Source organism: Somniosus microcephalus, chromosome 6 (genome assembly GCF_052327205.1).
Source record: "Somniosus microcephalus isolate GS21.2 chromosome 6, FLI_Smic_1.0, whole genome shotgun sequence".
NCBI lineage: Eukaryota > Metazoa > Chordata > Chondrichthyes > Squaliformes > Somniosidae > Somniosus > Somniosus microcephalus.
In genome coordinates, this window is record NC_140992.1 from 173,414,217 (window position 1) to 173,436,327 (window position 22,111).

Consider the following 22,111-nt stretch of genomic DNA (forward strand, 5'->3'; position numbering starts at 1 on the left):
GATTTGATAGAGGGAACAGTGATCATCGTATCATAAGGTTCAGGTTAGCTATGGAAAAGGACAAGGAGCAATCTAGAGTAAATATACTTAATTGGAGTCGAGGTACATTTCCCACGAGGGGGAAAGGTAGGGCAACTAAAGCCAGAGATCCTGGATGACGAAAAAGATAGAGAGTAAAATGAAACAGAAAAAGAGCACAGATGACAGGTGCCAGGTTGAGAATACATCTGAGAATCAGGCTGAATATAGAAAGTTCAGAGGGGAAGTGAAAAAGGAAATAAGAGGGGCAAAGAGAGAGTATGAGAATAGATTGGCAACTAACATGAAAGGGAATTCAAAAGTATTCTATAGGCATATACAGTAAACTGGTAGTAAGAGGAGGGGTGGTGCTGTTTAGGGACCAAAAGGGAGACCTACACGTAGAGGCAGAGGGCATGGCTGAGGTACTAAATGAGTACTTTGCTTCTGTCTTCACCAAGGAAGAAGATGCTGCCTAAGTCATAGTGAAAGAGGAGGTAGTGGAGATACTGCAAGGGATAAAAATTGATAAAGAGGAGGTACTAGAAAGGCTGGCTGTACTTAAAGTAGCTAAGTCACCAGGGCCAGATGGGATGCATCCTAGGATGCTGAGGGAAGTTGAGGAAATCGCAGTGGTCCTGGCCATAATCTTCCAATCCTTCTTCGATACGGGGGTGGTGCCAGAGGACTGGAGAATTGCAAATGTTACACCCTTATTCAAAAAAGGGTGCAAGGATAAACCCAGCAACTACAGGCCAGTCAGTTTAACCTCTATAGTGGGGAAGCTTTTAGAAATGATAATCGGGGACAAAGTTAAGTCATTTGGACAAGTGTGGATTAATTAAGGAAAGCCAGCATGGATTTGTTAAAGGCAAATCGTGTTTAACTAACTTGATTAGGGTTGATGAGGGCAATGCGGTTGAAGTGGTGTACATGGACTTCCAAAAGGAGCTCGACAAAGTGCCACATAATAGGCTTGCCAGCAAAATTGAAGCCCATGGAATAAAATGGACAGTGGCAGCATGGATAGAAATTGGCTAAGTGATGGGAAACAGAGTAGTGGTGAACGGCTATTTATTGGACTGGAGGAAGGTATACAGTGGTGTTCCCCAGGGGTCGGTACTAGGACCACTGCTTTTCTTGATGTATATTAATGACTTAGACTTGGGTGTGCAGGGCACAATTTCAAAATTTGCAGGTGACACAAAACTTGTAAGTATAGTCAACAGTGAGGAGAATAGTGATAGACTTCAAGAAGACATAGACAGGCTGGTGGAATGGGCAGACACATGGCAGATGAAATTCAATGCAGAAAAGTGTGAAGTGATGCATTTTGGTAGGAAGAACGAGGAGAGGCAATATAAACTAAAGGGTACAATCCTAAAGGGGGTGCATGAACAGAGAGACCTGGGGGTATATAGGGTTGCAGAGGGGTGGAAAGTTTCCAGTAAATTTCCGGAAATTTTCCACGGGAAGTTTATTTTGGGAATTTTGCCCAACAAAGCACATGCTAGCATAATTTTTTTGTATTTTTTTTTTTCCCACAGGTCCTCTCTTAAAATCACTAACAGAGATGGAATCTTAATTATTAAGGAATTTCTTAATCAATATATGTTTATCTTACTTGGCTTGTTTTAATAATTACAAGTTTTGTGTGTGACGGTGAACAAATGTGTCCTGATTGAGTGGATGAGCGATTAGCTCCCTCTATTTGTAATATTTGCATATCGAATTGTAATTGGCCTGCAGGCATCTGTAAGACTGCTATAGTTTTTTTAAGATCCAGGTTAGGGGTCCTGAGGGAAGTCATTTTGTTTTCTGCTGATGTTGTGATGATGCAGTAAGTAAATCAGACTTTATACCAAATAAACCAGTTACTTGTTGAACTCTGTTCTTCAATTTAAAATAAACAAAATAATACACTATTGGTGATGTAGCGTCGTGTGTACAGGTCATGCTTCCATCACATGGAGCATCAGCAAAAATGTACTCCCCCTGTTGCAATCGTGCTGATCGACCGCAGTTCGACACAGAGATGAATGCCCTTTATTTCTCTGCATAGAACAATGCCACGTTTACCGTCGGATGTGTGGAAGCATTTTACCCCAGGCATTAAAGATGGAAAGACTGTGTACATGTGCAAACACTGTAGAAAGCCATATGTAAAGAATGCCACAAAGATGCAGCAGCATTTATCCAAATGCAACAACTTCACTCAAAGCTCACAGCAGTCAGCCCAGAGTTCCTCTGCTTCCATTCAAGAAGATGATGGTTCTCATTCAGCATCAGGCTCCTTATCAGCAACTCCTGGCCCACTTGGAAGGTTCTTTGATACAATGGATAACCATAGCCAGAAGAATGCAGATGAGTGCCTTGCTCGAGCTGTATATGCAACAGGCTCACCCCTCGTGCTCACAGCCAATGTGTACTGGAAGAGATTTTTCAATGTTATTCGCCCTGCATACTGTCCTCCCACCAGACATGCTTTGTCTACTTATTTGCTGGAGGCTGAGTATAACAGAGTCCAAGGAAAGCTCAAAGAAACGATAGCGATGGCACACTGTGGTGCAGTTATCTCAGATGGGTGGTCAAATGTACGAGGGGAGGGTATCATAAACTACATCGTCTCCACTCCTCTCCCAGTGTTCTTCAAGAGCACAGACACGAAGGACAACAGACACACAGGCACATACATTGCTGATGAGCTGAAAGCGGTCATCAACGATCTTGGATCACAAAAGGTCTTTGCAGTAGTTACTGACTGCTGCGTATATGAAGGCTGCTTGGGCTCAAGTGGAGGAGGCCTACCCTCATATTACGTCTATTGGGTGCGCAGCTCATGGGCTTAACCTGCTCCTCAAGGACATCATGGGTTTGAGAACCATGGAAGCACTGTACAAGAGAGCCAAGCAAGTTGTTAAGTATGTCAGGGGAAAACAGGTAGTTGCAGCAACCTACAACTCCAAGCAAATGACAAAGAACAAGAACACCACCCTGAAGCTGCCCAACAACACTAGATGGGGCGGTGTTGTCATAATGTACAACAGCCTTCTGGAGGGTAAGGAGTCGCTGCAAGAAATGGCAATATCCCAGTCTGGGGATATGGAAACCACCATCAAGAAAATACTGCTGGATGATGTGTTTTGGGAGAGAGTGGTTAGCAGCCTTAAACTACTCTCCCCAGTAGCATCTGCAATTGCTCAGATTGAAGGAGATGACGCTGTCTTGTCAGATGTTCTCAGGCTTTTTACTGATTTAAAAGAACAAATCAGCATTTCCCTACCCACATCCCTGCTGCTCAAAGCAGAGGAGAAGGCAATTGTTCAATTCATACAGACGCGTCAAGAATTTTGTGTCAAGCCAATTCATGCTGCAGCATACATGCTGGACCCAAAGCATGTTGGGAGACCAATACTTTCTGGAGAACAGATCAACAGTGCTTAGTGTGATTTCTACCCTCTCACACCATCTCAATCTGGATGTGGGCAAAGTTCTGGGAAGTCTGGCAAAGTTCTCTACCAAGCAAGGTCTTTGGAATGGGATATGGGAATCATGCAAGCATATCAGTGCACATACCTGGTGGAAGGGACTTTGTGCATCTGAGGCCTTGTCACCTATTGCATCGGTGATACTCCAAATCCCACCTTCATCAGCGGCCTCTGAACGAAACTGGTCACTTTTTGGGAATACGTATACAAAGGTGCGCAACAGGCTGACTAACAAGAGAGTGGAGAAACTGGTGGCTATCCGGGCGAACCTACAACTTATTGAGCCAGATACAGAAGTGTCCACCACACAGCTAGACACTGACACAGAGGAGGAAATGGACACGCCAGAGTCAGAGAATCAGGAGGAGCAATGAGGCGCAGAAGACTCATGAGTAGAAGACTCAAAGGGACAAAATAAGGACAAATTACAGGCTAAATAAGCTGACGCTCTTTATTTTATTTTAGATGGGTCTTTTTTGTGGGGGTTCAATAAAGTTCAAAATTATAACCTAAATAAAGTTTTGAAAGCCTGTTTTTATTTGTATGGAACAGTATGTCTATTTTGATGACAAAGATAATATAAGGGTCAGAGACAAAAACCATCAGTGTGCAAAAAAACTCAATTCCCATAAATTCCCGTGGAAAGCTTCCTCTTTTTAAAAATTCCCAGAATTTTGCAACCCTAGGGGTATATATGCACAAATCGTTGAGGGTGGCAAGGCAGGTTGAGAAAGCGGTTAAAAAAAATACGAGATCCCGGGCTTCATGAATAGAAGCATAGAGTACAAAAGCAAGGAAGTTCTGATGAACCTTTATAAAACACTGGTTTGGCCCCAACTGGAGTACTGTGTCCAATTCTGGGTGCCGTAATTTAGGAAGGATGTGAAGGCTTGAGAGAGGGTGCAGAAAAGATTTAGGAGAATGATTCCAGGGGTGAGGGACCTCAGTTACATGGATAGACTGGAGAAGCTGGGGTTGTTCTCCTTGGAGCAGAGAAGGTTGAGAGGAGATTTGATAGGTGTTCAACATCATGAGGAGTTGAGACAGAGTAGATAGAGAAACTATTCCCATTGGTGGAAGGGTTGAGAGCCAGAGGGCACAGATTTAAGGTGATTGGCAACAGAACCAAAGGCGACACGAGGAAAAACTTATTTACGCAGCGAATAGTTAAGATCTGGAATGCACTGCCTGAAAGGTTGGTGGAGGCAGACTCAATAGTGGCTTTCAAAAGGGAATTGGGTAAATACCTGAACCAAAAAAATATGCAGGGCTACGGGGAAAGGGCAGGGAGTGGGACTAGTTGACGTGAACTTAGAGAGCTGACATGGCTCGACGGGCTGAATGGCCTGCTTGTGGGCTGTAACCGTTCTATGATTCGATGAAAATAAGCACCCCCGAAACTGAAATGAGATGATAAAGAAAAAGTGAGCATTGGAAATCTGAAATAGAAAACTGCTCAACGGGTCATGGAGATTCTGAAGTTCTGGGTGGGTTCCATCATTAGAACATCATGAAATAATAAACTGAACAATTCCCTCCAAACCTACCCGTGGGTAGGCTCGACCATTAATGGTCTCAACACACCATTAAAATTGAAATGTTTGACATTGAATCTGAAAGCTTTTTCTGACAGTTTTAGGCAAATGGATAATGAGAACTATGATTTGGCTTCTGATTGTTCATGTTGTGTTAATAAATATGGAGAAATGCTGTACAATTGCAGTAGATCAGCTTTTTATATGGTGGCTTCAGTCATGGAAGATGAAGTTTTCAACTCCTTCCCTGTTACTGATGGAGGAAACAGGGTTGTGTTCTAGCTTCCACCTTGTTTAGTACTTTGTTTTTGTTTCTATGCCTACTTACACCTTCAGGAACTTGGATAAAAGAAAGGAAAAAAGGAAGACAGTGCCTTTCACGAACTAGGCCCATTGTGAAGCGCTTTACAGCCAATGAAATACTTTAGAAGTGTAGTCACTGTTGTAATGTAGGAAACAGGATAGAGGAGTGTATATTAGCTTCAGGATGAATGGAAAACGTACGATCTTTGTCGCTAGCAGTCCAAAGCCAAGACCTCTGAAGAACTTGTTTGGTATCTCTTTGCTGATGACTTCTTGTCCACACAAAAGAGGGCCTCTAAGTCATCATGGATCATTTCTTGGATGCTTGCAAGAAATTTGGCCTCCGTATCAGCCTGAAGAAGATGGAAATTATATACCAGCCTGCCCCAGGAAAATCTGATGTGCCACCCAATATTAACATTGAATGGCACATGCTGTCTGAAGTGGATAGGTTCATCTAACTAGGGAGCACCAAAACCAGTGCTGTTGTTGGAAGGCTCTGTTTGAGGTTATGGGATAAAAGAAGCATTAAACTGGCCACAAAACTTGAGATCTATAAAGCGAAAGTTGTAACTTCCTTACTGTGTACAATAGTCGAACCCCTTAGTCGTCAGAAAACAGTAATTTCCATCTGGGTTTCTTCCAAGATCATGAAAATTTGATAGTGACAACATTTTGGACACTGAGGTCCTCAGAAGAGCAAATATGCTAGGCACAGAGGCAATGATAGTAAAGGCGCAGCTAAGGTGGCCTGGTCACCCAGTCAGAGTGCCTGATTAGCTAGACTACCCAAGAAGGTATTCTATGGTGAGCCGAAGCACGGTAAATGCTCCTGTCCGTTCAGAAGTTATAAGGATTACCTAAAAAAAACAATCTTAACAAAATATGGCATTGCGACTGATGCATGATGCATGTGGCAGGAAAACGTGGCAAAGGATGATTCACAATGACCTGACCAAGCTTGAAGCAAGTCGTATCCAGCTAGCTGAAGAAAAGAGAACCCAAAGAAAATCAAGGAAAGATCAGCCCTCTGGTCAATCTGTGTGGGAAAACATTCCTCCTGAAAATCAGACTTTACAGTCATGTGCGAACCCACAACCTGTATAAACGGAGATGAAGCGACGGCTGACGTCATCGATAACGATGGCCAGCCCTTCACCATGGTAGCTCCATGAGTCACATTGCTGGAAAGTGTTGCAAAGGTGTGATTGGTTGGAGGGAGTGACCGGGAAGAGGTTTTTTTTTTTCCCTTGGTAGTTTTCACGCTAGATTCTTTGTTAATTTTGTGTTCGGTGCTGGGGGATGTCACCGTTTCCATTTCAGGTACCCAGTGCCAGGATTAAGCACTCTAAAAAATCATGTATAACATGATGCCGATCAAAGTCGTCTCCTACTCTGTTCCTTACATATGCCTTGGTCCTAAACTTAGAAGCTCATTCCTATAGCACCAATGTTCCTTTTCCCACACCAGCCAACCTCCGACCTTCTGAGCTTGTCAAATTAATGCTGAATTATGGGCAGTTTCTTATTATTGGCCTATGACCAATAGGAACTGGGTTGAGGCTGCTTGAACTTGCTTCATCTAGGATCCTTTCAGTTAGAAACAGAGGATACTTTCATCCAATTGGTTTGGGCTGGGTTTACATCCAAGGGTAAAAAAGCAAGCAATGAGCCCACTGCACTATTATACTATTGATTAATGTGAGAAGTCACACAACACCAGGTTATAGTCCAACAGTTTTATTTGAAATCACTTGTCATTTGTCCACCCCAGTCCAACACCGGCATCTCCACACCATGGATACTATAGATTAACACAAACCTGGGCAGATCAAGATTTCCCCCTTTGTGGTAAATCTCAAACTGGACATAAAATGACATGAAACACGTTGAAAAATTTGTAATGTTGGCTGTTGGATTCCAGTAAAGCGCAATGCTGGTCAAGTGAAATTTTCATTCCAAGCTTAAACTGCAAAAAACCCATCCAGCAGTACTGTTGCAAGTTTCATGTTTGCCTTGGGTATTATCTCAGGTACAGCAGTGCTAGTCACTTAACTAAGCATCTTGCATTCAGGCATATGCCTCTACTGCCCAATATCGATACAATAAGTAACTTGGGAGTGTAACAATAGGACTCCTTTGTGATCTAAACTGAGCTTATGGGCTCACTGAAGCACTTTACAGGAAACTTTGGTTTATCCGGAGGTTGTATGTCCGGCAACCTCGATCTACCGGCAGAAATCAGGAGCTGTTTTGTTAGTTTTTTTTTCTTCTCGTGGCTTTTTTTCTTGTGGCTTTTTTTTCCAACAGTCAGGCTCTGCAAAGTCTCTCTGAAGCTGTTGCTAAGCTACAGAGGCGCTTTTAAGGTGCAGCCGACTGTTTAGAAGCTGTTGCTAAGCAACAGTGTTTGTTGCCAGATACGGAGCTGCAAATCTCCGCATGCTTCAACATTAACGCTGGTATGTCCGGCAGTTTTGATAGATCGGCAACAGCTCGGTCCCATCGGTGCTGGGTGTAACAGTTTCCTGTAGTATGATGTAGTCAGATATGAATCGTTAAACTACATTACTGTACTTTGCTAGCGAACATAGAGTAACAGATATAATCAAATCTCACATGAACTTGACTAATTACAGAACCCGCCTTGAGATTAAGATGCCACATTATCCTTATTACTGAGCTTGCCTAACTTTTCCTTGTCTTTTGTCTGATTCTGACTGGATCTGGCCCTCAGATCAAATGTCCCCTCACTAGGCCATGTTTCTTTCCCAGACTATCTTGCTGACTGCCCCATATTGTCCTTTTCCTATCGCTCTGCTCCCAGCAAGTGGGAGGACTGTCACTCTACCTTGTTCCTTGTTCAATGATTCCAGTAGACCTGTCAACCAAACTGACTACCCCTTCTACCAAGAGTGCATCATCACCATGCTGGGCTCACGTAACTAAACTACCTCAATAGGTTTGAATGTTCCTGGAATCTCTAAAATAGCTTTCATTTTCTAAAGCACTTGGGGTTCAAATGAAGAGTCTGAACCTCTGCTGTTATGTGAATTTAACCCCATTCATTTAATTAAAATTTTCACGTAAATTACTTAAGATCCTCCCATGGGGACATAGTCAGAAATCCCAAAACATAAGTGCAGTTAGATTATAGGTTGTATTTGGAGAATGGGTTTTGAGTGGGACAAGACCAGGGTCAAATATTGCTGGTTTATAGGTCTGCCATTTGGGGAGCATTTTAAGGTGGAAAATTCTCATGCAAGTAGATTATTGGAACAGTATTGAACCAAATCGGCTTAAATGCTATTCATTTTTCCCTTCTCCCCCCCCACCCTGCTCCAAACCAAATAAATCTAGTGACCTCAGGCCTTGGATGCTTACAGATGAAAGGAGAAGGGTCGGGTAGGCAAGCCAAGATATTGCCTACTTTTTAGCGAAGATTCAATTGCTGTTTTATTTTTGTACTCCTGGAAATTTGCAATTGTGGCTTTCTGCTTCCTTTCCAAGTGACTCCGCTGATGTAGCTCATGGGGTAAGGAGGACCATATCTATCCTGGAACAGATTTGTTGATTTCAGTGCGACTCTACTCAGACCAGTCTGAGGGTTGAGTGAAGCTGCACAAGCTATGAAAAGCCATTGGGCAAGTGATGTTCCTGCACTTAATTTAAAACTGGACCAGCAAGACCTGGCAGCATCCAGTTCATGGTGCGGAGAAAAGTAGTAGTTCTGTGGTACCCAACCTTGGGTACGAGAAATCGATATGGCTTCTCTTTAAAAACAGTCAGACTTGTATTTCTCTCCTTGCATTTGCACCTGGAGTGAAGCATGCTATCTGTTACATTGGAAAAGATGTACTTAACTGCATTGTGTTTGAATAAAATGAGGACCTTTTTTGTTTTGTTTTCAGAATCCAAACCTGAATTTCAAGGAAGTGACTTATGAACTGGATCACCCCGGATTCATCCTTCGTGACAGCAAAGGCCTGCAAATAGTGGTGTATGGAATCCAAAAGGGGATGGGGATTGAAGTCTTCCCTGTTGATCTCATCTACAGGCCTTGGAAACATGCAGAAGGACAGGTACAGTCACAAATAAAGTGGATGGAATTTACTGATATTTAAAAGAATTTGTTGATGGCACTTGGGCTTTTGCTTGATTTCTGAGCCGGATGGTGAACTGTGTGACCCAACATTACACACAACCTTTTTACACTGTTGATGTGTCTTGCACAAAACGTGCCCGAGGCAGTGACTTTTTGTTACCATGTAGCACCTCTATTATGAAGGGGAGGAGGAGGTGGGCGAAGAGGGCCTTTTTGTTAAATAAATGTGGTGCTGAGGTTCTAGTATAGGCTTTTGTAGTTTTAGACATTACCTCATTGGAATGGTCACTTGTCAGCTTTTTAATTCTTGAGTGATTTCCTTAATCTCCCATAACACTTGGAGGAGGGAGCAGTTCATTAGCTGCTCAGCCTTCTGTTTGTTTGTGTGGTGGTCCTTTCCTAGTGATTGTAAAGCTAACCTGAGCAGACCCCACCCAGTTATAATGGAGTGCCCGCTATTACATAAAACTTGTAGATTTTACATCGAGTCTATAGCACAGAAACAGGCCCAATTGGTCTATGCCGGCATTTGCTCCACTCGGCCCTCCTCCCACCCTTCTTCATCTCACCCTATCAGCATATACTTCCAAACTTTTCTCCCTCATGTGGTTATCTTGCTTCCCCTTTATTAGCATCTATGCTATTTGAGTCAACTACTCGTTGTGGTAGCACGTTCCACATTCTTGTCACTCTTTAGATGAAGTTTCTCCTGAATTCCCTATTGGATTTATTAGTGACGATCTTATATTTATGACCTCTCATTTTGGACTCCCCCACGAGTGCAAACATTTTCTCTACATCTACCCTATCAAACCCTTTCATTATCTTTCAGGTCACCCCTCAGCCTTCTCTTTTCGAAAGAACAGAGCCCTAGCCTGTTAAGTCTTTCCTGATAGTTGTATCTTCTCAGTTCGGTATCATCCTTTTGAATCTTTTTTTACACTTTCCCCCATGCCTCTATATCCTTTTTATAATTATAGAGACCAGAACTGTGCACAGTACTCCCAAGTGTGGTTGAACCAAGGTTAGATACAAGTTTAATATAACTTCTCTGCTTTTCAATTCTATCCCTCTAGAAATGGTTTTGTGCTTGAATATTTGAAGGAGCGCTGAATTATTATGCACAAGAACCTGTTGAATGCAATTTGTTTCCTCCTCCCTACCAATTATTTTCCCCTCTCCACAAGGTGTTAAACCTCTTGTTTAGAAATGGTTCCACAACCATCGGGCATTCTCTCAATCTCTCCTGCTTTCTATCCTATCACTGATCTTCCCTTTTGTTCTTTCATCCCCTCCCCCTTTTCCTGGCTCCTAAACTTGCTTTCCATTTCCTGCTTTTTTTTCCAGTTCTGACGAAAGGTCTTCGACCTGAAACGTTAACTCTGTTTCTCTCTCCACGGATGCTGCCTGGCCTGCTGTGTTTTTCCAGCGTTTTCTGTTATTTTGGATTTCCAGCATCTGCAGTATTTTGCTATTGTGTTCTCTGTATCTTGTCCATTTGGCCATCCTTCATTTGAGCCCAGACAATAAAGGCTGGGGTTATCTGTTTTAGCATTTGCCTGTCCATAGTTTTCCACCCATTAAAATAAATGGATGGAAAATTGGGGGCAGCAAGCACAGAAGCAGAAAACCTCGACCAGTGTGTCAGGCTTTTCAAACACAAAGGACATTAAAGCTGAACTAAATCTCATCCACAAAGACACTTCCACTGAGGGCTGTTGAATAGTAAATCAGGAGCAGGAACTCTGGTCCTCTTTCCCTGCCCATCATAGGGCTGCTCGTTAACTGCAGCAGCCCTATTGCCACCCTCACTCAGCACAGACAATTGGAGATATTCTCAACTAATTACTGGTTTAACCAGCTGAGACATTACAAAATATCTGAATGCATTGATTAATGAAAAGGTTGAAAGGCAGTAATCATTGAAAGTGTCTTTCATAATCGGTGATTTTTCTGATGTCCAATGTTGAATATTCCAAAGTAGGATCAAACTTATGAACAAATATAAGATTTTATTCACGGGAAAATAAATTCAGCTGTAGAAATGTTAGGGATGTCTGTCTCTGGCACACTCTGTCTCCAGAAGTCTCCAATAGGCATATAACTAGTAAACGGGTAGTAAGAGGAGGGGTGGGGCCGATTAGGAACCAAAGAGGAGACCTACACTGAGGCAGAGGGCATGGTTGATGTACTAAAAGATGTACTTTGCATGGCTGATGTACTTTGCACCTGTCTTCACCAAGGAAGAAGATGTTGCCAAAGTCATAGTGAAAGAGGAGGTAGTTGAGATACTGCAAGGAATAAAAATTGATAGAGGAGGTACTAGAAAGGCTGGCTGTACTTAAAGTAGCTAAGTCACCAGGACCAGATGGGATGCATCCTAGGATGCTGAGGGAAGTAAAGGAAATCGGAGGTCCTGGCCATAATCTTCCAATCCTTCTTGGATATGGGGTTGGTGCCAGAGGACTGGCGAATTACAAATGTTACACTCCTGTTCAAAAAAAGGTGTAAGGATAAACCCAGCAACTACAGGCAGTCAGTTTAACCTCGGTAGTGGGGAAGCTTTTAGAAACAATAATCAGGGACAAAATTAACAGTCACTTGGACACGTGTGGATTAATTAAGGAAAGCCAGCACTGATTTGTTAAAGGCAAATCTTGTTTAATTAACTTGATTTGAGTTTTTTGATGCGGTAGCAGAGGGTTGATGAGGGCAATGCGGTTGATGTGTACATGGACTTCTAAAAGGCGTTGGATAAAGTGCCATGTAATAGGCTTGCCAGCAATGTTGAAGCCCATGGAATAAAAGGGACAGTGGCAGCATAGATATGAAATTGACTAAGTGACGGGAAACAGCACAATTTCAAAATTTACAGATGACACAAAACTTGGAAGTATAGTGAACAGTGAGGAGAATAGTGATAGACAAGAGGACATAAACATGCTGGTGGAATGGGCAGACACGTGGCAGATAAAATTTAACACAGAAAAGTGCAAAGTGATACATTTTGGTAGGAAGAACAAGGAGAGGCAATATAAACTAAAGGGTGCAAATCTAAAGTGGGTGCAGGAACAAAGACCTGGGGGAATATATGCATACATTGTTGAGGGTGTCAAGGCAGGTTGAGAAAGCAGTTAAAAAACCATATGGGATCCGGGGCTTCATAAATAGAGGCAAAAGGCCCAGAAATTCGGGTCCCCACGCGTGAGTTCACGCTGGGTACTCACGTGTAGGCCCAACGAAAGTGCCGGTTTCGTGCATGCGCGGGAAACCGGAAGTTCCGGTCCCTTGAAAGAAGGGGTTGACGGGTGGAACGCGTGCGCTGGAGAGGCAGCGTGTGCGCATCGAACTTGCGTTTTTTTCCCCAGGTTTTTCCGGGAGGGTAAGTCTCCAGCAGTTACACTTTTAAAAAGCAGGCGCAAGGCCTGCTTTTAAACGAGGTAAGTGGTGAATTAATTAAAATTAAAACATTTTTTCCACAGGTTTATTATTTTTAAATACTTTAAAGAAGGGTAAGTTTATTTTTAGCCCTGTTAAAAAATGTAATTTTTCTCAATTTTAAATTATTGTTTAAAATAGTTATTTCATGTAATTTAGTTATTTTAAAAATGTGATTTAAAAATAAATAAATTTGAAGTTTGTTTTGGGGCTTATAGTAGTTACAGGTTTGACAGCTCTTTCTGTCAAATTTATGAATGAAGCATTCCCTGCTACCATTGGCTCTCCATGGCCCACGTGATCCCAGGGGACGCTTCGAACTAACTCCGCCCCTGGGATACGCAAGCACTGCGCGCCGGCAGTTGGAGGAGGCTCAGGGTCGGAATACCACGCGGGCCCACAGCACAACGGCTGGCGCGCAAGCTAAGTGCAGGTCGGAGGCTTGCACCCGCGGGAAGCCTCCGCCCCGAATTTCTGGGCCATAGAGTACAAAAGCAAGGAAGTTATGATGAACCTTTATAAAACAATGGTTTGGCCTCAACTGGAGTATTGTGTCCAATTCTGGACACCACACTTTAGGAAGGATGTAAAGGCCTTAGGGTGCAGAAAAGATTTAGGAGAATGATTCCAGGGATGAGGGACTTCAGTTATGTGGATAGACTGGAGAAGCTGGGATTGTTCTCCTTGGAGCAGAGAAGGTTGAGAGGAGATTTGATAGAGGTGTTCAAAATCATGAGGGGTCTGGACAGAGTAGATAGAGAGAAACTGTTCCTGTAGTGTATGTGCCTTTAAGAGCCCCCTGTGTACTGTAATGCCGGTAATGGCCACTTGGGCTATATAAGCCTGTATATTGTGTTGTATCAGTTAGTTCCCCTCCAGACTTTGTTCAGTAAACACCTGTGAAACCAACTCCTGTCTTCAGTGTCTCTATTAACACACGGATACAACAGCGGTGACGAATTGGAAACGGACTTACCTGCAATTTGGCAGCACCTCACGGACATCGATTCCTCTGGCGTCCAAAGTCGAAGAAAATCAAGAAAAAGAAAAAGCTCTGGTTTCACCAGCTAGCCGAGCTGGTGGCAGGTACTGCAATAATCCTTCCTGGGCGTCGGGCTGGGGCTCCAGCGGCTGGCTCTGCAGCTAGGCCAAGCAGCGAAGGCGGAGGCAAGCAGTAACAGACGGGGAGGGAGCACTCGGGAGACGGCCGGCGCTGCAAGCAGGTCGGCGTTCAGACCTAGCAGAGAGTCCGGCGGGAACGAGTCTCCACCTGTAAATAAATAAATAAGAAGGGAAACCCGCGGGAAACAGCGTTGTCAGCGGCGGGGAAGCGCCATATCTTTTCTGCAGAAAAGAAAGAAAAGCGCGGGAAGCGCCATTTTTTTTCTAGGATGCCTAAGTCTGGCAATATTGATGCTTTTGATAACGAGATAGAGGATTGGACCACGTGGAAAGAGTGGAGGTATATTGCACCGCAAATGGAATAGAAAATTTAAAAAAAAGCGTCAGTACTTCTAAATCTAATGGGCGCAAAGACATACAGGCTGTTACGAAACTTAATCACTCCAGCCAAACCAAAGGACAAGAATTTTAAGGAAATTGTTGATACCCTACAGGAGCACTTAACCCCAACACAGCTGCTGATAGCGGAATGATTCAAATTCTTCAAGAGGAATCAACACAAGAATGAAAGTAATGCTGATTACCTCACCGAATTAAGAAAGCTATCAAAGCACTGCCAATTCGGGGCAGGACTAGCAGATTATCTTCGAGACAAATTCGTCTGCGGTCTCTTAAGTGAAGGAACACAGAAAAGGCTGCTTTCTGAAAAAGATTTAACACTGGACAAGGCTTTCAGTGTGGCTGTATCATACGAAGCAGCCGCAAGAGGAGCTGCAGAGATACAACAAAAGACACAGGACTTCGGCACCCATGAAATGACACAGGGTTTCGAGAGATGTTATCGCTGCGGCAGATCCACCCATGACCAGAGGGACTGCTGGTTCAAGGACAAAGCAGGCAGGCAATGCGGAAAGATTGGACACATTGCACGGGTATGCCAATCTGGACAAAAAAAATCCACGGACAGGAAAAAAAAAAAAATCAATAAAGATAAGTACAGAAAGGTACAAATGATGACGGACAGTAGCTCCGAAGACCAGAAGAGCGATAGCGACTCCGAAAACATAAGACTAAGCTGTCTCCAATTACATAATGTAATTGCCAAAGAAGATTACCAGACCATTTGGGTTACCCTCACGATAGCTGGATCCCCAGTTAAAATGGAGCTACATACAGGATCAGCTCTGACAGTCATAAATCGATGGGATTACAAGCGGCCATTTCCGCATATACCTTTAAAAGACACATCCATTATCTTGAAAACATATACGGGGCAGAAAGTATACCCCAAAGGAAAAATAAGGGTGCCTGTTGTATACAACGGCAAGGAAATAGAAAAGTTGTATTTATACGTTCTACAAGATGGTGGTCCACCGCTGTTGGGACATGAATGGATCAGGAAAATACGTTTAGACTGGCACTCCATTCAGGCACTGACGGTGACCAGTAAGGAAAAAAACGATGATGACGTCATACCTGAACGATTAAAAGACATCTTGGCCAACACCAAAGAAGTGTTTCAAGAGAAACTAGGAACCTTGAAAGGCATCATCGCCTCAACAAAAGTGGAAGATGCGGCAATTCCCAAGTTTATTAAGGCAAGACGGGTGCCATACGCAATTCGTCCAGCAGTCGAGGCAGAGCTGGAGAATTTGGAAAAGGCAGGCGTATTATCCAAAATAGATTGGAGCGAATGGGCAACACCCATCGTCCCAGTCATGAAGAAAGCGTTGAATAATGATAAATCTGAAGAACAGAGAAAAATTCGCATCTGTGGAGACTTCAAGGTGACTGTAAACCCGGTCCTTCACACGGTATAGTATCCTCTTCCGAGGATAGAAGATATTTTCATCTCACTATCCGGAAGGAAACGTTTCACCAAAATTGACTTGGCACAGGCATATTTACAGATGGAGGTTGAAGAGGCCTCTAAAAAGTATCTCACGATAAATACACACAAAGGTCTGTACCAGTACAATCGACTGGTTTTCGGAGTAGCATCTGCTCCAGCTATCTGGCAAAGAGCTATGGAGCAAGTCCTCCAAGGGATTCCGGGGACTCAATGCTACATAGACGACATCCTTGTAACAGGAGAAAACGACAACGAGCACCTTGCCAATTTGGAGCAGGTGCTCACTAGGCTGAGAACGGGGCCTACGAGCAAATCGCCCCAAGTGCGAATTTTTCCAGAATCAAATATCATATTGTGGCCACATAATTAATAAGGAAGGGTTGCATAAGTCACCTGAAAAAATTGAAGCGGTCATAAAAGCCCCAGCACCTGAAAATGTTTCACAATTAAGGTCGTTCCTGGGATTAATAAATGACTATCATAAATTTTTACCGAACTTATCAACTCTTCTGCACCCTCTTAATGAACTGCTACAAACAGGAGTAATTTGGAAATGGAGCGAAGACTGTAAACGTGCCTTCCATAAATGCAAAGACTTAATCACGTCCAAAGAAGTTTTGGCTCATTACAACCCATCACTGCCAATCAGACTAGCGTGCGATGCATCCCCTTACGGCGTAGGAGCAGTATTATCGCATAAATTCCCTGATGGCTCGGAACGGCCGATAGCTTTTGCGTCACGCTCATTGAACTCAGTTGAGCGTAACTATGCCCAAATCGACAGGGAAGCACTCAGCCTGGTATGGGGAATGAAGAAATTCAACCATTACCTACACGGACAAAAATTTACCTTGTTGACTGACCATCAACCCCTCATCTCCATATTCAACCCTAAAAAGGGTGTTCCCATTATGACAGCGCAAAGGCTACAGAGGTGGTCCCTTTTTCTAGGGGCACACCAATATAACATAGAATACAAAGGATCAAAACAGCATGGGAATGCTGACGGTTTATCGCGCCTACCGTTGCCAACGGTAGAATAAGCACCTACCGTAGACCCAGTGGAGATTTTCCACTCTACCATAGTCGAATGTCTACCAGTAACAAATTCTGCCATTGAAAGGGAAACTAGAAATGACCCGACTCTCTCGAGTCTGAGATTTAACAGTGAAGGGATGGCCAGCACATGGCGAACCACTGTTGCCAGCATTCTCGCAAAGAAGAGAACAGCTGTCAGTATGCCGAGGAACCTTGATGTGTGGATCCAGAGTGGTGATTCCACCCAAACTCCGGGATAAAGTGCTAAAGGAGCTTCACAAGGGGCATCTGGGTGGAGTGAAAGTGAAGAACCTAGCCAGAGCGTTTGTGTGGTGGCCAGGTATCGATGGAGACATCGAAGAAATGACCAAGAGCTGTCTAGGATGCCAGAAGGTCCAAAACGCCCCACCACAAGTCCCTCTACATCCATGGGAGTGGCCCTCATCTCCATGGCAAAGGGTACATATCGACTTTGCTGGTCCATTTATGGACTCAATGTTCTTAATCGCGGTTGATGCACACTCCAAGTGGCCGGAGGTAATAAAGATGTCCTCCACCACCACAGAAAAAACCATCACAGTATTAAGGACCATATTTGCCAGGAATGGGCTGCCTGAACAGATCTGTTCTGATAATGGACAGCAATTTGTGTCCGAAGAATTCAGGAAGTTCTTAAAAAAACAATGGGGTTAAGCACTACACGTCCACCCCATACCATCCCGCCACCAATGGATTGGCTGAAAGGTTTGTCCAGACCTTCAAGAAGGCCATAAAGGCCATGGGTAATGAAGACATAAAACTTCACAAGGTGGATAACTTCTTGTTTGCATACAGGAATGCAACACATATGGTTACAAACCAAACTCCCGCCATGATGTTCTTCAATAGAAGCCTAAGATGCCGGCTGGATTTGATCAAGCCAAACATCAGAAGGGACGTGAAGAACCGGCAATTTCAAGGCATGAATGAAAGGCCAACTAGAACCTTCCAGATAGGTCAACAAGTTTTGGCCCGGGACTACCGTACCGAGAAATGGCAGCCTGGAACTATTTGCACACGACTAGGACCGCTGATGTATACCGTGGACATTGGAGAAAGCATAATAAGGCGCCATGCTGACCAGATCATAGTCATCCGAAAAGGGACAACCTACACCACAACTCTATACGCCTAATGATGAAGTAGAGATACCCATATCTACCTCCGATCCGGTGATACTGGAACCCGATGAACCCGACACTGGCATTCAAGCCGAATCAGCCTTGCCAAAAGAACTTACTACACCACCAGAAACTACTACACCACCGAGGCGTTATCCGGACCAAGTCAGGAAGCCTCCTGAGAGACTGACTTATAATTAATTAACTGCAGCAATGTGTAGATTATTTTTCTTGTAACATGTAATTGATGATTACTTAAAATATTATGTACTGGTTGGCTAAAAGGGGAGGAATTGTAGTGTATGTGCCTTTAAGAGCCCCCTGTGCACTGTAATGCCGGTAATGGCCACTCGGGCTATATAAGCCTGTATATTGTGTTGTACCAGTTAGTTCCCCTCCAGACTTTGTTCAGTAATCACCTGTGAAACCAACTCCTGCCTTCAGTGTCTCTATTAACACACGGATACAGCGGTTCCCATTGTCAGAAGGGTCGAGAAACGGAGGACACAGATTTAAGGTGATTGGCAGAGGAATCGGACGACATGAGGAAAAGCTTTTATGCAGCGAGTGGTTAGGATCTGGAATGCACTGCTTGAAAGTGTGGTGAAGGCAGATTCAATTGTGGCTTTCAAAAGAGAATTGGATAAGTACCTGAAGGGAAAAACATTTCAGGGCTACGGGGAAAGGGCGAGGGAGTGGGACGAGCTGAAGTGCTCTTGCAGAGAACCGGCACGGGCTTGACTGGCTGGCCTCTTTCTGTGCTGTAACCATTCTATGATTCTGCCCCTCCCCGTGTCTCGCTGCTCCACCACCCCCGTCCCTTGCTCAACACCCCGGGCTTCGGATTTAAACCTGTAAGGAGCAATCTTTAAATTAATCTCCTCGTGATTTATTGTGTTGATTTTAAGTAGGAAAATGTGTTCAGTTGATCAGGGTGTCTTGAATGGCTGTTACTGTCAGACCCTATGCAAAGGGATAAACAGGCTTGTGAACTTCTGATGCTAATTGGGGATGGGTCAGCAATGACCAGATTCAGTATTGGCTGCGCATGCAGTGGAAAGTTGGTGGTGTGCCTAAACTTTAATCTGATTGTGGTCCTCAAAATATCCTTTTTTGGTGTTGTCTGAGTTTAAATCTGATTCTGGTGTTGAAGGTGTTCTGTTTTCAAACTGGTTCTAACTTCTGTTTTAAAAGATGCCAAACATTTGTTTTTGAACTTCAGTGGAAGTTTTAATTGTGCTAATGACGGTCCAGCAGCAGAGAGAGATGTTCGGCTGTTCATTCCATATAATTCTACTCTGATACGAGTTGACTCATTTCTATTTAAATTTGTGCTGTTCACCCACAGGAAGAACAAGTTAATTTGCTCACTGAGCATTTATGTTGGCAGAAGCATCAGGGCAGGAGGGGAGAAAATTGAAGGGATTTATAAAAAAAAAAAAAGTGTGCTGCTGCAGCGCGAGAATGTCAAAAGCATCACTAGTCACAACTGAATAAAGCAAGAATTGTTGTTTTCAATACTAACCAATGATTTTGCATTTCATTTTTGTCGAACTTATTTCTAAAAAAAATATATGCCTTTTAGAAAATCAAATGTGAAATCTGGTTTATTTCACTTCATGCAGTTGATTTGGAAGTAGCTGATTTAAAAAAAAAAAAAAAAAAAGTGCATCAACGGTACAGTCTCAATTTTGGACTTTTTAAAAAAACAAGCAGCTTTGAACTTTCTGCCCTCCACACAGGTGATTTTAATTGCATGCTCAGTGGTGCTGCACAAAGTTCAGATGCTTCCTCAGAGGGTGAGCCATCACCCTTGTGTGCGTGCCTCCATTTTGTTGGCGGTCATGTATGGCAGAGTGTCGTGCTCTTAAATGCTTGTTTAAAGTGGAAGTACTGTACTGGTAATCTCGCTACTAAATTCCAGTTCTAATATTTTTGTATTGAGAAGCCAAGGCCCATAGTGTAGGACACCAAGGTTGAGAAGGGTACTAGAAGATGTTGAGTACGTCGGGAAGTAGTGTTTAGATATAAATTCAGAATTGATTTTTGTTGAGGCTGAGGGAGAGATGGTAGAAAGCATCAGGCAACCACCCCAGGCTACTGGAGTGCATACAGAAGTGTAATGCCATAATCCTGTAGCCTTCCTGTAATATTTATTGCTTTATGTATGGAGGAAATGGGGAGGGAGAAGGGGTGTTCAGAGTTTGAAAAATATTTATTGGGAAGGGGGTGAAAATTCAGCATTGACACCTGTAATGCTTTTCTCTCTGCCTCAAATGACGAGCAGCACACGATGTGTATGAAAGCACAGCCGTCTAAACCTTATGGGTTCATGCATTGTAAAAACTTTGTTTGAAAACTTGAGGTGAGCTTGGTTTGGCAGGGATATCACTCAAATACTAAACTGGTCTTTTTATTTCCCAGCTCTCCTTTATTCAACACTCATTAATGAACCCAGATATCTTCTGTTTTGCTGACTACCCATGTCATACTGTGGTGACCGACATCCTGAAAGCCCCTCCAGAGGATGACAACCGGGAAATTGCTACGTGGTATGTACCTCTCCTGGAAGTTGTGCTCCCACAATAGAGATACTGCATAGGACTTTCAAAGTTTAGTACTTGTTACTGGAGATCATTTGAAAAGGACAACTGTGTCCTAAAGGGTGGGGCATCTACTACAAAATTTGGGGAAGTAGAATTGGTTGAGTTTAAATTGCAATATTCCCCTTTGCTGTTGGAATTACTCATCTTTAATTTAATTGAGGAAGATATTGGATCTGTGCTTGCCTTCCAAACAGCCTATTTTGGCTTTAATCAAAATTGAGTTATCTTTCAAACATTCTTGAATTCCTTGGCATTGAATATAAAAACAAAGAAGCGATACTAAATTTGTAGGAGACACTGCTGAGGCCATTTGGTGTGTTGCATGCAGTTCTGGACACCTGGTTATTTGAAGGATATTAGAGCCATGGAAAAAATGGGTACAGGGGAAATTCGCTAGAATGAGAGGTTTTGGTTACAAAGAGAGGTTTAAAAATTGGGGCTTTTTGCCCTGGCACAGAAAGGATAGAGGGGGAATGTAACGGAGGTTTTAAAATGAAAAGTTTTATGGGATTAAAGAATGAACGATTGTTTGGTGATTGGAATGTGTGCAGGATCATGACCAGAAGAATGAAAGTTAGAATATCTTTGGTGGGGGATGCGGGGCTTCTAAGAATATGGAATGCTTTATCATAAGTGGCTATTGAGGCAGAATATATCAAGGTAATTGGACATTTATTTGACAAGGAAGAATATAAAAAAGACATTGGAAAGGACCGGGGAATGGGATTAGAGTAGACTGCTTCAGTTGAAGAGCTGGTATCAGCCCAGGAGCGATGGGCTGAATGGCTTCCTCCTGTACTGTAATTTCTATGATTTTATGATGCTGAGTACAAATGGGGCCATGAGACTGCCTGAGGACATTTATTCATTATTCAGTAACAGTAGCTTTGTTGCCTATTTGTAACTGAAGATGGTATTGAAGCTGATTCTGGAGTACAGCATGTCCATGTAGGGTTTCTAGGGTGCTGCACAGTTAGTATGCTCTGGGAGAATGCTGCACTTCTTTAAAGCTTTTGCTTTTAAGTTCCATTTGCTTCTAGAGTTCTTCAGTGGAAGCAGAATAGCATATTTAGACAGTGATGGGCCTTCAATAACCACAAAACTAGAAGTTATAGACTTAAACAAGTTGGCTTTTAATCACTAAGATCAGAGCTAACATCTCAACACGCCGACTGGTTCACAGGAATGAGTCATACAGATCCTGGGATCTTTATGTAAGAGAAGTCAGGGGCGGAGCCAAGACCTGGAACCTCCCAGGTTAGTCGGGAAAGAGGAAGTGAAACTATACACAGTGGGGGGAGGGTAATATACATGAGTGCAAAACGAATACAGGATCAAGACAAACAGATTTCATTACAGACAGCTTGTTCAAAAGTAGGAGTAACAAAAGGCTATTGAGCCCTGGACTTGAGATTTTAAAGTTGCTGTTGCTGGTGTTTGCTTTTTCAT

The 22,111-nt window shown here is 43.2% G+C and overlaps 1 protein-coding gene across 13 annotated transcripts in view; it reads left to right on the top strand.

Moving 5' to 3' along the window:
- cnot1 (CCR4-NOT transcription complex, subunit 1) overlaps window positions 1–22,111 on the top strand; it is a 239,717-nt gene that overhangs the window by 78,294 nt on the left and 139,312 nt on the right. For all 13 annotated transcript variants that reach the window (XM_085990940.1, XM_085990937.1, XM_085990939.1 and 10 more), the window contains 2 exons: window positions 9,253–9,423; window positions 20,481–20,608. In XM_085990940.1, coding sequence (XP_085847066.1) covers window positions 9,253–9,423; window positions 20,481–20,608 — 299 coding nt within the window. The remainder of the gene's footprint in view (window positions 1–9,252; window positions 9,424–20,480; window positions 20,609–22,111) is intronic.